This window comes from Chiloscyllium plagiosum, unplaced genomic scaffold (genome assembly GCF_037043375.1).
Source record: "Chiloscyllium plagiosum isolate Xiang-an unplaced genomic scaffold, Cpla_swu_hap1 HiC_scaffold_9, whole genome shotgun sequence".
NCBI lineage: Eukaryota > Metazoa > Chordata > Chondrichthyes > Orectolobiformes > Hemiscylliidae > Chiloscyllium > Chiloscyllium plagiosum.
In genome coordinates, this window is record NW_028270147.1 from 77,139,367 (window position 1) to 77,158,564 (window position 19,198).

General features: G+C 41.3%; 1 protein-coding gene across 5 annotated transcripts in view; it reads right to left on the reverse strand.

Annotated features, from left to right (window-relative positions):
* Nucleotides 1-977: 977 nt before the first annotated feature.
* The window catches only part of crb1 (crumbs cell polarity complex component 1), a 116,895-nt gene continuing 98,674 nt past the window's right edge, over nt 978-19,198 (reverse strand). For 3 of the 5 annotated variants that reach the window (XM_087990844.1, XM_087990842.1, XM_043699793.2), the window contains one exon: nt 978-1,495. In XM_087990844.1, the coding sequence (XP_087846970.1) occupies nt 1,274-1,495 (222 nt within the window). In that variant the 3' untranslated portion in view covers nt 978-1,273. Of the gene's footprint in view, nt 1,496-3,459; nt 3,513-12,468; nt 12,895-19,198 lie in introns of those variants that run through there. The other 2 variants (XM_087990845.1, XM_043699795.2) reach the window with 2 other exon arrangements.

Consider the following 19,198-nt stretch of genomic DNA (forward strand, 5'->3'; position numbering starts at 1 on the left):
GTGAACGACACCGCTGTTGGCCCTGTGTTAGAAACTTTGTGACAAATTTGGATCATTGGGAAACATGAAGTTCAGGAACTGAGACTTTTGTCGAGTTACTTTTTTTTTGGTGAAGGCATGTGGCTTTGTGGAGAGGATGAACAGAAACCGCCGTGTGTAGTTGGTTTAGATGCAATGCTTTTGCTGATGGGTAGAATTGTACTGAAATAAACCGACTGGGGTAGTTTGATCTAAAGATGCAATTGGCTTTTCGGGCGCTAATCATCTCTTAAATTTGGCTGCTTTGAAATTTCCGCCCCAGCAATTGGCATTTCATCGAACATTGGGCCATTATGTTATTTGAAAGCAGCCCAAATATTGCAGAAATTCCAGTCACTGGGGACACAAATTGAATTTGAGACTGTGCAATAGTTCTTGTTCGCTTCCGAGCAAATTGGAAATACAACGCATCCAAGCGGAAACTCGAGGCAAGCTATCACAGAAGGATCATTTGTGGTACATAGTTCGAATCTCCATTCCCAGATGTATTAAACAAATAGAAATCCTCCCTAAATGAAGAAGACCAGTTACCCACAGGGCATTTCTGAACCAGACCGTGTGTTTACTGTTAATATCTGGAGACAGTAATCTTCTTCCTGCATTTGTGTGTGTTCTGTATTTCCCCAGGTCAGTTACATCCCTGCACTGTAAAACGGGTCTTTATTGTTTAGTGGACAAGAGTAATTAAAATGGAACAAAATTTTAATGGTAGTTTGGAGTGAATGTGTAAGGGTTTTTAATTCCAAATGAGGCATTTTCCCCAGGCATTTCGATGACAAAAATACAATTTACCAAGCTTTAATTCAGATGAGCCTCTCCACTTGCAACGGCTGCAGCATATTCCACATCTCCACACGCGATCCCTCCTTCTCCTGCCTACTAGGGCTGTACGCGCCGTGGCTCGCTCTTCTGTTCAGGGTCACGACAGTAGCAGTCAGGATTAGGAAGAAAATGAGCAACAACGCCACCGTAACCAACACAGCATACAGCACAAGCTCGGAGCTCCAGGCTTCCCCATCCTGCTGACAAGAGTCAAGACGGTTAAAACAGTTCACGGATAATCCGTGCAGGGTTATCTCTGAAGCTGCCGTGGTTTAAGCAAAACACACCCACGCACACTTTTGTAGCATTTCTCCTCCCGCTAACTTGTTAAGTCGAGCAGGGAATACTGTTGATTTCTACTCCTTCCGCCATGAAACCTTAAGTCTTGTGTGCATGACACAGCCTGTGCATATCAGATAAGGCGCTCTTCTGGTGGTAGTTTTAGGGTATTGTTCATTTCCATCCGAGATCCCGTCTGCTCCTGGCTGCTGGGACTGTAGTTGCCTTCAGTCTGACGTTTCTCCCGCACTTTTACAATGAGAAAAGTCAGAATGACAGCTAGAACTATGACCCCGCCAATGACACATGGGGCCACAATGGCTGCTATGTTTACTGTGTTAGGTGGTGGAGTTGTCTGTAAAAATAATTCACATTTTTGTTATTAGAAAGCTTCATTCAAGTGGGGCATATCTGATCTAACCAGCGCTAATGAGTTAAAAGTTGGCCCAATTTGATTAACTAGTGTATTTCTGTTTTTTACAGTATTGAGAACGAATTAAGACCACAATCAGATCACCTATGATCCCATTGGATAGCAGAGCAGGCTCATAGGGGCCAAACGACCGAGCTCTGCTCCTAATTCGCATGTTTGTATGTAGGAATTGTGAACAGGAATGCACAGCCTTCAAAAGGGGAACGGGATAAGTACTCAAATGTTAGTACAGATTTACGGGGTGAGATCAAGGGAATGGGGCTAATTGATCAGATCTGTCAAAGAGCCAGCACAGGTACAATGGACAATATATCCCCTTTATGTGCCATTTGATTGTAGGACTAGGCTATTTCCACCACCCTCAATTCCGTGTATGCTCTTTCAACCTCACCTACAGAATCTGTTATTTTATCCCCAGAACTACTGGACGATTGGAAACTTGTACATTTACATTGCACTAGCTGCACTTGCCCTCTTGTGTACGTCTGACCCACATTCTCACGGTTGTGTAGTACTGATCACACAATGGGCCAATCCTAAATTCAAGCCTTATGCAATATTTTGGTCATAATTAAACTTTTACAAATATGCATAACCTCCTTGTGGCTTAAAATTTAAAATAATAATCTTTAAGCCTCAATTTCTATTCCATTCCTGCTTTTTTCATACTGAAGAGTGCAGTGAAATGGTATTCTAATGTGGTATTCCCCTTCATTTCCATTTTCAGAATAACATCTACTGCAAACAATGCAATATGACCACTCCACTGAGGTTGGGACCTCTCCACTAACCCGTGAAAAATCACAGAAACAGACCGTTTGGTCCAACCAATCCATGCTGACCATAATCCCAAACTAAACTAGTTCCACCTGCCTGCACTTGGCCCACAACCCTCCAAATATTACTTATTCATGTACTTATCCAAATGTCTTTTAAACATTGTGACTGTACCCACATCCACCACTTCCTTGGGAAGTTCATTCACACACATGAACTACTATCTGTGGAAAAAGAAATTGCCCCTCATGGCTTTTTTAAAATCCTTCTCCACTCACTTTAAAAATATGCCTCCTAGTCTTGAAATCCGCACCCAAGGGAAAAGATATCTGCTATTCATCTTATCTATACCCCTCATTATTTTTATAAACCTTCATAATGTCACCCCTCAATCTCCTGCACTCCAGTGAAAGAATTCCCAGCCTGTCCAATATCTCCTTATAACCCAAACCCAGGCGAGGCCAGGACAAGCTCAAGGGGCACTGAGATAAGAATTTGAGCTCTGGTCACCAGCAAGGCAGTCAACTTTGTTATTACCAGAACATCTGACACTCTTCCATCTTAAATGTTTACAATTATATTTCTGTAGTTTCATTTCCTTATTTATATGCATCTGACCCTGCTTCCGTGGTTATGTAACACTGATCATACAATGGCCGAGTTCTAGATTAAAGCCTAATGTAATGTTTCATGCATAATGAATTGCCACTTTCTGTAACTAGTTCAATACTTGTTATGAAAACCATGGCCTTCTATATCAAAAACATTTCCACAACAAAAGCACGAAAGCTTTCAAAACTGCAGTCAGATTCTCTCAAGTGGCACTTCTACATGGATGCATTACCAGGATAATGCATATAATTGCACTAATGTGTCTTCATCTAAATTGAAAAGGATTCTTAATAGCTATAGTGTTGATCATGGTATTAATCTAACAATATCCTGTCAGCGATAATTGGAAGATCAATTGCGATTTCAAAGATAAATGTATTTGGTTTATGGAAACAGTTTTTTTAAATTCAATCCTTTGTGAGTTGTACCTTAAAAGCTGAGTGAGATGAAACCATAGTCTATATTAACATTAGGTCAAGTTAAATCTATCAACTTACAGATGGTGTGCTACCAGCATTCGTTGATTGTGTAGAATCTGTTACATTCTTTGCTGTAAAGGAACCAACACTAACATGAAGATGGCACCAAATGTTGCAAGTATGTAACTTGCTACAAATCTATCAATTACTCATTAGAACTTAGCAACTATTCTGTTGACATTGCTACAGCTTGAGTACATTGATAAAGTTACTGAAGATGTGTCACATCTCACACCACAATCAACCAACCAATTTATTTTCATTGCAGTCTTTTTTTTAAAATCAAGGTGAGGTATTGCCCAATTAATAATTTAAAATGCTCCCGAATCCATGACCAGTTGCTAACTTCTTTAGCAAACATTGTTAATGTTTTAGGGTGTAGGTTTGCTCGCTGAGCTGTAGGTTTGATATCCAGACGTTTCGTTACCTGGCTAGGTAACATCATCAGTGGCGACCTCCAAGTGAAGCGAAGCTGTTGTCTCCTGCTTTCTATTTATATCTTTCTCCTGGATGGGGTTCCTGGGGTTTGTGGTGATGTCATTTCCTGTTCATTTTCTGAGGGGTTGATAGATGGCATCTAAGTCTGTGTGTTTGTTTATGACGTTGTGGTTGGAGTGCCAGGCCTCTAGGAATTCTCTGGCATGCCTTTGCTTAGCCTGTCCCAGGATAGATGTGTTGTCCCAGTCGAAAAGGTGGCTTTTTTCATCCATGTGTAGGGCTACAAGGGAGAGAGGGCCGCGTCTTTTTGTGGCTAGCTGGTGTTCGTGTATCCTGATGGCTAACTTTCTTCCTGTTTGTCCTATGTAGTGTTTGTGGCAGTCCTTGCAAGGAATTTTGTAGATGACATTGGTTTTGTCCATAGGATGGACTGGGTCTTTTAAGTTTGTTAGTTTTTGTTTGAGAGTGTTGGTGGGTTTGTGTGCTACTAGGATTCCGAGGGGTCTTAGTAGTCTGGCTGTCATTTCTGAAACTTCTTTGATGTATGGTAAGGTGGTTAGGTTTTGGCTGTGTTTGGTCTGCTTGTCGTGGTTTGTTCTTGAGGAATCTGCGCACTGTATCTTTTGAGTATCCGTTCTTCTTGAATATAATGATACGAAAGTTGGAGGAGTTGTAGACAGTGAGGAAGGATGTGGCAGGTTACAGCGGGATATAGATAAGCTGCAGAACTGGGCAGAAAGGTGGCAAATGGAGTTCAATGTAGCTAAGTGTGAGGTGATTCACTTTGGTAAGAGTAACAAAAAGATGGGGTACTGGGCTAATGGTCGGATACTTGGTAGTGTGGATGAGCAGAGGGATCTTGGTGTCCATGTACACAGATCTTTGAAAGTTGACACCCAGGTAAATAGTGCGGTGAAGAAGGCATATGGCGTACTGGCTTTTATTGGTAGAGGAATTGAGTTCCGGAGTCCTGAGGTCATGTTGCAGTTGTATAAGACTCTGGTGCGGCCGCATCTGGAGTATTGTGTGCAGTTTTGGTTGCCATACTATAGGAAGGATGTGGAGGCACTGTAACGGGTGCAGAGGAGGTTTACCAGGATGTTGCCTGGTATGGTAGAAAGATCGTATGAGGAAAGGCTGAGGCACTTGGGGTTGTTTTCATTGGAGAAAAGAAGGTTAAGGGGTGACTTGATAGAGGTGTACAAGATGATTAGGGGTTTAGATAGGGTCGACAGTGAGAATCTTTTTCCACGTATGGAGTCAGCTATTACAAGGGGGCATAGCTTTAAATTAAGGGGGGGGTAGGTATAGGACAGATGTTAGGGGTAGGTTCTTTACTCAGCGAGTCATGAGTTCATGGAATGCCCTGCCAGTAGCAGTGGTGGACTCTCCCTCATTATGGGCATTTAAGCGGGCATTGGATAGGCATATGGAGGATAGTGGGCTAGTGTAGGTCAGGTGGGCTTGGATCGGCGCAACATCGAGGGCCGAAGGGCCTGTACTGCGCTGTATTCTTCTATGTTCTATGTTCTATATTGTATAGGTGGTTCTCCTCTGTTTTGCGTAGTTCGTCTGTGCTGCAGTGTGTGATGGCTCATTGGAATAGTGTTCGGATACAGCTTCGTTTGTGTGTGTTGGGATGGTTGCTGGTGTAGTTAGGTATTTGGTCAGTGTTTGTCGGTTTTCTGTATACGTAGGTTTGTAGTTCTCTGTTGTTCTTTCTTTCGACTGTGACATCCAGGAATGCGAGTTTGTTGTCAGTTTCATCCTCCTTGGTGAACTTTATGCCTGTGAGGGTGTTGTTGATGATATTAAATGTCTCTTCTATCTTGTTTTGTTTTGTGATGACAAATGTGTCATCTACATACATCAAAGAAGTTTCAGAAATGACAGCCAGACTACTAAGACCCCTTGGAATCCTAGTAGCGCACAAACCTACTAACACTCTCAAACAAAAACTAACAAACTTAAAAGACAAAACCAACGTCATCTGCAAAATTCCATGCAAGGACTGCCACAAACACTACGTAGGACAAACAGGAAGAAAGTTAGCCATCAGGATACACGAACACCAGCTAGCCACAAAAAGACACGGCCCTCTCTCCTTCGTAGCCCTACACATGGATGAAAAAAGCCACTTTTTCGACTGGGACAACACATCTATCCTGGGACAGGCTAAGCAAAGGCATGCCAGAGAATGCCTAGAGGCCTGGCACTCCAACCACAACGTCATAAACAAACACATAGACCTAGATGCCATCTATCAACCCCTCAGAAAACGAACAGGAAATGACATCACCACAAACCCCAGGAACCCCATCCAGGAGAAAGATATAAATAGAAAGCAGGAAACAACAGCTTCGCTTCACTTGGAGGTCGCCACTGATGATGTTACCTAGCCAGGTAACGAAACGTCTGGATATCAAACCTACAGCTCAGCGAGCAAACCTACACCCTAAATCTCAACCTGAGCTACAAACCTTCACAAACCTTGCAATTGTTAATGTTGTAAATATTTGCAATGGAAATGTGAAAACCAAAGAACTCTCTTTAGTGGTATATTGTCATAGAGCTGGGGATATTCTCATAGAGAAACAGGACTTGCCAAATCTTTATCAATATTATCAGGCTAGCTCGGGACTGGGGTGATTGGGGCTGATGGTGGATGGGGAAGTGTTGGGAGGAGAGTTGGCTCAGGCTGGGGAGATGACTGGGGTGGGTTTGGCTGTATTGCTCAGTTAGGTTCTGGATTAGTGGTGCTGGAAGAGCACAGCAGTTCAGGCAGCATCCGAGGAGCTTCGAAATCGACGTTTCGGGCAAAAATCCTTCATCAGGAATAAAGGCAGTGAGCCTGAATTCCTGATGAAGGGCTTTTGCCCGAAATGTCGATTTCAAAGCTCCTTGGCTGCTGCCTGAACTGCCGTGCTCTTCCAGCACCACTAATCCAGAATCTGGTTTCCAGCATCTGCAGTCATTGTTTTTACCTTGCTCAATTAGGTGACTACTGGGTTAGACCATCCAGGAGAAGAATGCAGCAAGTGGCATGTAACTGGCTCAAGTGACTTTTGTGAAAGACCCCCGAAAGCTGAATTCCTGCCCATTCAAAGCTTACTTCCATAGGAGATTCTTTGTGTGCATGGGAGATTGATAGATTTGGGCTTTTGTTTATAATGCTGGTTTGGCACTAGTGATAGGACAACGCCAGTCACCGTGAAAGTTAAAGGATGTGAAAAAACCCACAATTGGTGTGATGTCTGTTCACCCCACTAAAATAAGCTGAACTGACTATAGTTATTTAGTGGGGGCAGAAACAGAAATGACCCACAATAGGGGTATAACCTCTCTTGGAGGACAGTGGTAATGTCCCCCCTAAACCTCTCTGGGCTACAAAGTCTGGGTAGAGGTCCCACCAGCTACAGAGGTGTGTCGTGGCATATTGGAACAGGGCCTTTTTTTTGGGCAAGGGGGCTCTTGTGTGGTGTCAGTAACCCAGACTAGGAGGCCTGGGTTTGCGTCCCACCTTCTCTAAACATACCTGTAAGCACTCTCAGACAGTACAGGCTGAGATGATGCAGCAATGACTAAGTCTAAATGCTGCAAAATTACCAACAATGAGAAGCAAATCAAGATTCTTCAAATACAAAATGACAAAATGCTTAAACTTTGGTCTAAATCGGATCAGTATCAAGGTCTAATCTAACAAAGCCAGTTCAACAGAAACCAGGCACCACCTTCATAAACCCATCAAGGTGTATAATTTTCCCAACCAAATAACTGGCGATCCTGTATAGATTGAGAGTATGCAAAGCAATAACATAAACACAACACACGCTGGTCTGAAGGTCTGGGTTCATCTTTCACCACCAGAAATATGTCTCAACAGGTCGATTCAAAACACCTACAGGTGGCACAGTGGCTCAATGGTTAGCACTGTGCCTTACAGAGCCAGGACCTGGGTTTGATTCCAGCCTTGGGTGACCATCTGTGTGGAGTTTGCACATTTTTCCTGTGTCTGCATAGGTTTCGTCTGGATGCTCTGGTTTCCTCCCACAGTGCAAAGGTGTGCAGTTTAGGTGAATTGGCCATGCTAAATTACGCGCAGTATCCAGGGATGTGCAGGTTAGGTGGATGAGCCATTGGAAACGCAGGGCTACAGGAATAGGGTAGAGCAGTGGGTCTAGCTGGGAGGGACTTGATGGGCCGAATTGCTTGCATCATACTGTAATGATTCTATGGTTACTTAACTTACTACTGTACATGATTCATCTGGCTTATCCTTACCAACAGAAAGAAAAGAAACTCTTAACACCGTTTTCTCAATGGCAAAGTTATACCCTAGGGGAGAACTGATACTGAAACATTGGTAATAATTTCATACTCACAAAATGATTCCTATGGGATATTCAGTTGCATTATTTAGACCAAGGAAGGAGCTTTCTTAGTTTGGTTGTGTTAGCATTTATCATGGAAAGATGAATCGGTTGGTTGATTGTGGTGTGTGATGTGACCTATCTCCAGTAACTTTGTCAATTTAGTGTATCTGCATTTTATCCTCAAGTGCAGTATTATATCAGTCAGGATGTTGTGTGATTAATTAAAAACTACTTCCTTATTATGTTATGCAACTGCCAGAATGGATGAAAATAAATACCGAATTGCAAGACAAGAAAGAAAAACAAATTATCTGATCATTCATCTTGGGTCTGATTAAGTGCCTCAAAGATTATTTTTAGCTGCTGCTTTTTAGGAGTTGAAATATTGTTTGCCTGTGGACAACTGTGTAAAGAGCTGAGATCTACCTATAAATAGCAAAAATAGTTCAGAAGTGGATTCAGTGCAGTGCAATAATGTAGCTATTTTTTCCTTCAATAAAAATATGCTTAAATGATAAAGTTTGAGTAATACAAGCCTTTCTTTGTGCCCAGGCCTATACTCAAACAGAATGAGTGTGGGAAATTGCAGCTGTAGAGTTGATTTCTTGAGGCCCCCAGATGCCACCGTCAGCTGGCATGTCAGTTTCCCCGACATTATTTCCACTGCCAGAATTTTTTTTTTTGCTGAGGCAGGGTCAGGCCTGGGAGTACCAGCTGCTTCCACATTCTGGATTAGTGGTGCTGGAAGAGCACAGCAGTTCAGGCAGCATCCAAGGAGCAGCGAAATCGACGTTTCGGGCAAAAGCCCTTCATCAGGAATAAAGGCAGTGAGCCTGAAGTGTGGAGAGATAAGCTAGAGGAGGGTGGGGGTGGGGAGAAAGTAGCATAGAGTACAATGGGTGAGTGGGGAGGGGATGAAGGTGATAGGTCAGGGAGGAGAGGGTGGAGTGGATAGGTGAAAAAGGAGATAGGCAGGTAGGACAAGTCATGGGGACAGTGTTGAGCTGGAAGTTTGGAACTAGGGTGAAGTGGGGGGAAGGGGAAATGAGGAAACTGTTGAAGTCCACATTAATGCCCTGGGGTTGAAGTGTTCTGAGGCGGAAGATGAGGCGTTCTTCCTCCAGGCGTCTGGTGGTGAGGGAGCGGTGGTGAAGGAGGCCCAAGACCTCCATGTCCTCGGCAGAGTGGGAGGGGGAGTTGAAATGTTGGGCCACAGGGCGGTGTGGTTGATTGGTGCGGGTGTCCCAGAGATGTTCCCTAAAGCGCTCTGCTAGGAGGCACCCAGTCTCCCCAATGTAGAGGAGACCGCATCAGGAGCAACGGATACAATAAATGCTATTAGTGGATGTGCAAGTAAATCTTTGATGGATGTGGAAGGCTCCTTTAGGACCTTGGATAGAGGTGAAGGAGGAGGTGTGGGCGCAGATTTTACAGTTCCTGCGGTGGCAGGGGAAAGTGCCAGGATGGGAGGGTGGGTTGTAGGGGGGCGCGGACCTGACCAGATAGTCACGGAGGGAACGGTCATTGCGGATCCCAGGCTCAATGCCTTGACAAACAGTTCTAAAGGAAACTTGGTGCAAACTCTGTTTCTCCTTTGCGGGAACAGTGCAATTGCCTGTAGGCAGGCACACAGAGACAAGGCCCCGTGTGGTTGACTCTCCAAACTGGTCTAGTAATCTTCCCCACTTGCCCGAGTGTGGCTTCAGCCAATAGGCAGTTTTGTTGGAGGGAAATACACTCACCAGCCCCCCACCCCCCCCACCCCTCCCAAAATCGTGGTGGCCTATCTGCTCGCTTGGTTTATGATTTAAAGTTTGCAAGAACAGTGGGAGGAGGGCACCTCCATGTTGAAGAACTAGCTTTTGGAGCGACGCTCCTTCATCAGGCGATTGTGGAGGGCTCGATCGTAACACAGAATTCTGTGTTACGATCGAGCCCTCCACATTTAACTGATGAAGGAGCGTCGCTCCGAAAGCTAGTGTGCTTCCAATTAAACCTGTTGGATTATAACCTGGTGTTGTGTGATTTTTAACTTCGTTCTGAGGAGAATTAGACTGGTATTATATCCTCACAGCAGGAGTACATTGGCAGTTATTGGAGTCCTGGTGGTTTACAGACCAAACAAAAGAGTCACCATCAATAAAAAGTACAGAAGTCAGATGTGAAACAGGACGACTGCATAAGGACATAAGGAAGTTTTAAGAAATTTACTACAAAGCAAAGAATTGCTAGGCCACATAGGGGAAAGTCTGCAAAAATATAAACTGCTGCAAAGAGACAGAAAAGACAACTTGACAGGAAGGAGTGGCTTTTTTAATGTGAAAGAAGACATGATGTTCGCGGAGATCAGAAAATCTAGATTGGCTTCACAATAAAGTAAGATATTGTGGAATAATCCAAGTGACATATAAATAAATATATTAACTCATACCAGAATTCCTTTAATGAATGAGAGGGAATAGATTGTGAATATAATGTTCAGATTTGAGACTGTTAAAGGTCAAAAATAATTGTTAATGATTTGAATTCAATCAGAAACCTATAATGGGTGAAAATATATTTTGAAGCAAATTCTGTTCAGCTACAAATTTCAGAACAAATGGAACCCGCAATGGCTGAAAATTAAACTGGATTTGAGCCTGTTACCACCTCAGCAAAAGTGATCACAGCATCATTGAGTTAGGATGGCAACAGAGAAAGGCAAGAGTGCATCCAAGGGTCTCAGGTTCAAGGAGTGTGTTTTGAAGGTTGGAGACAGAAGTATGACCACATAAATAGAGAAAAGCAGAGGATCAATACTTTCAAGATGCATGGGAGTTTGCAAAGCAGTCATACCTGGGAAAGTGAAGCAAGGTAACTTAAGTATAACTCCACAAAATTAATTACAGTGCAGAGATGGGAAAGTATGATGATAAACAAAGACATGATAAATCAGTTAGCAAATACTGCAAATCTAATAATGCAGCAGAAGATGGGAAGTGAATGGACAATTGGTTTAATTACTGCTGTTAGATGGGAGCAGGAAAAAATCATCAGTCTCAGAATAACATTGCAGGCAGATTCCACTGTGAACTGTATGGCTTTTTTAAGAAAAGATATCTGTGGTATGCAAAGGTTCTTTTTATGAGAATTAATTAGGACCAAATATCTGTTCTGAGCATATTTGCTCCCATATTTGTGTTTTTTGATACATTTAGTGGCTCCATATCATAACTGGAATCCACCACAAAGGGTAAGTTCTAATGACTCATATTCTATAAACAATCAATAATGTAAATCATTGCCCTACAGACATCTGCATGAAACCATTAATTTCAGAATTTGAATTGGCCTCATTGATTGTTTCACAAGTAGTTACAAACAATGCGTTGACTCTCAAAATTCAATTAATTCTGAATTAATTAATTTCTTAACTATATTATTTTGCCTGCGATAGGGTGAAAGATAGGGTTAGGCTAATACTATTGCAGACAGGTTTAATATAGCATCAATCATCCTTCAGTAGGTTTAAGACCTAGTGCCATTTTAGTTCTTAAGTGTCATGCAACAGTCAGGTTTTTAAATCTTAGGACGGCAAGAAATGATTTGAGCTACTTGGAAGGAAAAAAAAGTAATTCACAGATCTGACGTTTTCAAATGTATCCAAATCACATTTTTCCCCACAGAAATTGCCACTTACAATTATCTAGCCTTACACATTTATCCCAGTTTTACTCAAATTTTTATGGTTTTTCCTGAAACAGCATTGGCATTTATAATATGAAGTAATGACATTTTTTGCTTCATTGTTTGGTACTTTATTGTTTGGTACAAATATATCCTCAGAAAATTATAATTTAATTATGCCGGAATAATGAAAAATAACACTGGCTTTTCTCTCTCTATTCAAAAATATGACCACTTAAAAAACACTTATATTTTCCTTTGCACTTGCATTTCTTCAATTTTAGGCTCCTTTTAGTCATTGATATAACTACAAACAACAACAGGAAAACCATCACCTCAGTCTAATTGCTAAATGTCAGTCATAAAAACTTTTCCTGTTCCGAACCTTGCATTGATGCTCCATTACACACTTAGGTTTGACAAGACTTTACATTTTCTTATCCAAAACTAGCAAAACATTGCATCTGGGCTAATTTTATCCAGCACAGCCTGAAAATGTTCAATTCCACCTCTATTCTTTTCCAATAGTTTGAACAAAAAGCATATTTACCTTGTGTGAGCAAAGATCCTCCTTTTAGTAAAAGTATTGTAATTGATAGCCAGCCTAAATTGAGATGCAGTCGTTCTTCCATTCTAACAGCGCATTGCTGTACAACTTGAAATTCAAAACTTAGTGATATTCCTCAAGAGATCAGTCCTGGAAACCTAGCTTTAAATTAAAATTTCTCTGTACTATGTTAAAAGTACCTGTGCTTTGGGTTGATGCAAAAGACTGCTTCACTCTGAGAACTCCATGATACGAGGTATCTCTGTTCCAGCTAACTAATCCTTGATGCTTTGTTGATACTCAAACTAGTAAAATGTGAGATTAATTGTAAACATATCCCTTTCTCTGCAGTTAACTGCTTTAATGTATTACTGCTAGTTTCTGTTTGTAGCTTTCAAAAACTAGCAATTCCTATACGGCACTGTACGATACCTGGTCAGGTGTCAGGTTACAACCACACCTGAACCCTGCAGCTAATACCTTAACCTGTGGTGTAATCTCTTCTTAGGTCCCTATTGCTGTCTTTAGATTGCCTGAAAAGTAATATTAATTTTTAAATTTCAAAATTTGAATCTGAGGGGTGTTTTCCTCTCCAGAATAGGAGTGTTGTTTATATTAAAAATCCTCTCCACATCTGTGTTATGATGACTGTCACAGTGACAATAACTGGTCTGAACAAAAGTTCATCATTCTTCTTCAATGGATATTTTGAGCCATGGGCAGATACCCTAGGATGTCTTAAGCAGCTCTGTAATTCCTTAAAGACCTGACTAACTATTCAAATTGTATTGGAAAAACATACCTCAACTCTGTACCTGCAGCTCAAAGGAGAGGCAATGTTTAATTAATAAAATGGATCAAATGTTTAATATTCCTGCTGTTTTCACCAATTATGTCAAGATACATTAGAGAAACCCAAAATGTTCTTAGCTTTCATTTGTACGACTACCACTGTAGTTGATTCACAATGTACACAAAATTTAGTCTTGGCATGAATGGAAATGAGATGTGAAGCTGCTTCAACTGTGTGTGTCACTGCTGAGTCAGTATTCATTGCCCATCCCTAGTTGTCTGTCAGAAGCTCATGATAACTCACCTGCTTTAACCTGCTGCAGTAAATGGTGCACCCAGAATACTGTTGAGAAAATATTTCTGAGACTTTGATCAAATAGAAGTAAAGGGATATTGGCATATTTCCAATCAGAGTGTGGTGTGGTTTGGAGGGTAACTTGTAGCTGATGGGAGTTGCCACTCAAGTACTGTCCTTGTCTTTGGAGATGACAGGGGTCAGCAATTTGGAGGGGTCTCACAAAGGAACAGTGGTGAGTTGCTGCAATGCCTCAGGTAGTGATACACACTATTGTCACTATCTGCTGGCGATGGAGAGAGTGAATGCTGAAGGTGGTTGCTCAGCTATCGATCAAGCGGTCTGTTTTATCTAGCACATTGTAGAATCATAAAATCCCATCGTGTGGAAAGAGACCATTTGGTTCATGGAGTCCACACCAACCCTCTGAAGAGCATTCCACCCAAACCTACTGCCAACCCTATTCCCATGACTCACATTTCCAATGGTCAATCCACCTAACCTGCACATCTTGGGACTGTGGGAAGTTGTCAAGCTTCTTCTTATGTGTTGTTAGAGTTGCACTCAGTCAGGTATATGCAGAGATTTTGTGGTTGTCACTGGTTGGGCCAACATTTAATAGCTAAGCTTTTTTGCCCAGAGCACAGTTAACTCTCAACCTGGAGTGACACTTAGATCAGACTGGGTAAGGATGGCAGTTACCTTCCTTAAAGGCCATTTGTGAACCAGATGATACTTTCCTGATAATCAACAAGGGTTTTCAGATTAATCCATTTTTAAAAAATCATTTAATTCAAATTCCACCATTTGCCATGGCAAGATTCGAATCTGAATCTCCACAACATGAGATGGGTCTCTGGATTAAGAATCGAGCAAGAGTACCAATAGGCGATTATCAGGCCTTTATTTATCATTGCCTCTTCCTCTAAATATCGCATTACACTCCTGACTTTGCCTTCTGGGTGGCAAACAGTCCCAGGGGAGTAAGGAGGTGAGTAAGCCACCACAGAATGCCCAGTCCCTGACCAATTCTTGATGCCTCAGTACTTATATGGCTAATCCAGTTCAGTTTCTGGTCAGTTGTAATATCCAGGAGGTTGATAACTTTCACCAAGGCAAATAGAGCCCTGAGGCCACACATATTGAGGACCACAGTCTGAAGTTTTAGCTGGTAGATGAGCATAAGAGCAAATGTTAATTTGGAAAAAAAGGTTTGGCTGATCAAGGATTTGAAGTTGAACAAGCAGCCAAAGAGAACAGTCATCATAGAGTTGCAGATAGATGCGAAAAGCCAAAGCTCAGGTTAACTGTGAAGATCACAATGTGCATCAGTTATTACTATTCACTGATAAGTTAGAAATAGCACACCCTTTGACTGTAGTATATAGACCATACTACACTAAATTGAATTAGACAGCACAGTAGGAAGTTCTTCAGTCCAATATGCCTATGTCAGCTGGTTATAAAAATAATCCATTAATCTCACTCGCCTGTTTATACACATTTAGGATGGGCTAGAGCATGAAATTAATTCACAAAATGGGTCTATTCCAAAATAATTTCAAATGAAAATTTCTGTCACCTTGGAAGCACCATGTCCCAAAATGAAGGAAATCATGTGAACTGGTTTGAAATCTGCCTGGCAACAAGCTTGGGTGGCTTGGTTGCTAAAGGAGAAAGGTGGGCCCAAGTTGTTTTACTGGGAAGGAAGTGTGAGATATTCACACCATAAGCAATGACCAGAGCAAATGTACTGACAGTTTATAGTCAGTTCGTCTACAATTTCCAGGGAGGTGTTATAAATGTCAGATTTTGTAAACAATATACTTTAAACTGTCTATGCAATTCCAGAACAGAATGGAGCTGATGGTTTTGGGAATAGCTAATCAGTGTGTCTACCTGGATAGAAGGTTCCTGTGATTCATTTTGAGATGGGCTTTGAGAGAAAAAGTGTCCAGAGAAGCTATTATAAGAATAGACTGCAGTTTCTTTCCAAAAAATCAAGAAGAAATAGAAAGAGACCAGAGTGATAGAGACAGCAAGTCTTAAGTGTTCACCATGCAGCATGCAGATAGGAGTTCACATTTGGATGGAAAAAAAATGAAGTATCAGAGTCTATAAGTTAAGTTGGGAAGATTTGGTTAGCTATGGTGACAGGGAGACACCTCTAATTCATACCTCCCCATTCAAAGAGTGGAAGTATCCAGCTGGAAAAGGACAAAAGGACTAAGGTGGCTTTGGATTGGCTCCTGGATATCCACCTGACTTGGTAGCATCAGAAAATGCTGAAGGAACTGAATACCATTAAGGCAATGGGCCCTGATGACATTCTAGCAACAGAACTGAAGACTTCTGCTCCAGAACTTGCCATACCCTAGCCAAGTTGTTCTGGTACAACTCCAACAGTGGCTTCTACCTGAGAATGTGGAAAATTGCCCCACTTGGATAGGGTAAAGCAGGTTCTAGAGCAGGACTCTTCAGTTCTGTTGTTAGAATGTTGGATTGTATGTGAAGCATCTGATGGAGATGCCTGATACCCAACCTTGTGTGTGACCTTGCAATGCTAACTCATGCTCTTAGGAGCATGAACTATTGAGTAGCCGGTAGTTCATACCCTAGTGAATGCATTCATCCACTTGTGGCACTGGAGCAAAGTACTGATGCTGCAGCATCACTGAGACACAGTGCCTTTTAAATACGGCACAGGGGTCAGAACATGCTGTGCATAAAATTTGGAATTTGCTTACATATGTAATGAACTGAGAAAAACCTAATCATGAGAAAAGACATGACCCAATACCAAGTGGAAGTTTGTTCTAATTTTAGGTCTGACTCCATATCCAGGATCAAAAATACAAGATGCTGCCCCTAATCTCTGAAATGATAACCATGAAAATATTGTTGACTGTTGTTTAAAAAGTAAAACATCTAATGTCCTTTAAGGGAAGGAAATCTGCTGTCTTCACCTGATCCTCACCCCAACAGCAATTGGGCAAGAAATCTTCCCTTGCCAGTGATGCTGCAATTCCATAAAACAATGAATTTTGCAACAAAACGTTAATGATAATTATATTGAGGTAGGATAGAAGAACTTCTCAGGTCTTCCCACCCTTTAAGTTTATATTGAATAATCCAGTTTAAACTACAGAACGTAACAACATTTAATTTTCAAAGCTAATAGCTATTCTTAGCCTGAAAGCTTGTTAATATGAAAATTGACTTCTCCTTTGTTAAATTTAGCCTCCTCGCTGATCCATTTGCAACAGATTACTGGACTAACACTGTGCCAGGGAAAAGTTTAGCTCAGTAGAACCGATCTTGCTCTAGTGTGAGAACATCTCTCAATCTTGTTGGCGAATAGTTAAGGAAGGACGGAATTTTGGAAGTGTGAGAAAAACATGTACTGACACTTGACCAATACAACCACAATAAGTACAATACTCAGTGCATGAACTGTACAGTAGAAACACAAGTTCAATTTTTCTTCTTGGAAACATCCTTGCAGCAATTTTGAACTACCCTCTGTATTTTACTGAAAGCACTTGTGTGTAAGTAACTACAACAAAGGCACAAGGTAATCCATGTCTATCTGCTGATATTATTGCTTCTTACAAGTGTATTACTGCATATTATTAGCTGAGAACTATTGAGATTGCTTAATGGTATATGTAAGGAGCCACCTTTGAAGTGGTTAACCCAGATCACCTGCAAAGCTAACCACCAAACTTATTTCCAACCAGTTACAAGTTTTCACAAGACTCCCTGATATGGTATAGTAGCTGCTCCCTCACAACTGCATTCACCTGCATCAAAATTCGATTGTGGTCACAGACTGTGTAGATATTAATGAGTTGCATCCCTTTGTGCAGCATGCCATGAGATACGATTCATGGTTAACAAGCGGCTTACTCAATGCAGTTCCGTAAGTTATGTAAATACCCTGATTGTGAAATGTTCGACTGTACAGCCTTTTGTCTTGCTGTTGCTGCTGCTGTATACTGTTGTTGATGGTAATATATTCACAATATATGCTCAAATGAAACTTAGGTATTCTGGGGATGAGCCTATTATTTATCAATCTGCCTATTATCAATAAAATGGTGCAGTTGTTGATACTTCAGTGTAACCCCAGGATACAGAACAATGCACCTGGAGCCTCCATGATGTACCACAATCACGTCACATATTACTCCTTTGTGAGATTGAGTTAGACCTGTTGAATGGTAGACAACAAGCCTGGAACATCACTGAACCCTAGTGGTCTTGAGAATCATTAACATCCCTAGCCATCATCATCTTCATACTCCCACATGGGTCCGGTGATGTTCAACTCATTGATGCCAACTTGTTGTTATCAGAATTGAAATAGTTGGCTCTTTCTCCACAATATCTTCTCCCTTGTTTCATGCTAGACCTACGATAACCACACTATTGTCTTAACAATGTAAGTATAATGAGGAGTATTATAAATATGATATATATGTTGAATTACATTCCGTTGTTTCAGTACCTTTAATCAATAACCAAGAACCCCTTTCCAAGACATAAAACCATAAGAAATAGGAACAGGCGTAGGCCTCTCAACTTTACCTTGTTAAGCCCCTTAAGGATTCTACATGTTTCAATGAGAACACTTCTGATTCTTTTAAACTCCAATGGATGGAATCTGCTTAACATTTGCTCATGAGACAATCGCTCCATACCAGGGATCATGCTAGTGAGCCTTTTCTGATCTGTCTCTAATCATATCTTTCCTTAAATAAAGGGACCAAAACTGCACACAATACTCCAGATGTGGTCTCATCAGCACCTTGTACAGTTGCAGTAAGACTTCCCTAATCTTACACTCCAACCCCTCCCAAAATAAGGGCCACATTCCATTAGGCTTCCTGATTACCTGCTGTGTCTGTGTGCTAGCTTTCTGTGTTTTGTGCACAAGTACCCCCTTCCCCAAGTTCCTTTGTGTTAGAGCTTTCTTCAGTTTTTCTCCATTTAAATAGCATTCTATTATTTTCTCTCCCAAAATGAACTCTATTTGCTCATGTTTACTCCATTTGCCAACATTTTACCCACTTATTTAACCTATCAATATCTCTCTGTAAACTGTCTATGTACCTCTCACAACTTGCCTTTCTATCTAATTTTGTGTCCAAGAGAGAACTTTAACCCTGGATTTCTGAGTGATGGAATCACAGGAAATTTGGGTACACTGGCCTTCTTGCTGTACCAGTGCTGGTTCCCCACAGGAATGATCTGTTCAAATTCCTTTTTCCCATTGTCTTCCTGAACCCTTAGCAATGATAGAAAGAGTAGCGTGAGTTAAAGGAGTTTGGTTCAGGAAGAAATTTTGGAAATGTGGACAAAGGTTTTACTGATGTTTCAGTAAAAGACCACAATGAGTACATTCGCATGGAGTAAACGTCCTTTAGTTTTTTTTAACAAACATATCCATGCTTCCATTAAATAAAGTGTAAGGACAGAGAGACAAAGATATAATAATGATGATATTTATTAAGTCTTCATATGACAACAGTGGGCAATGCCCAAAGAGTTGGAATTTGTACACAAAGAGAAAGTAGAACAAAATCATGTATCAGAAATTAGAGGAGTTGTTGATCTTATGGAGTTATGTCAAATGATAATGAG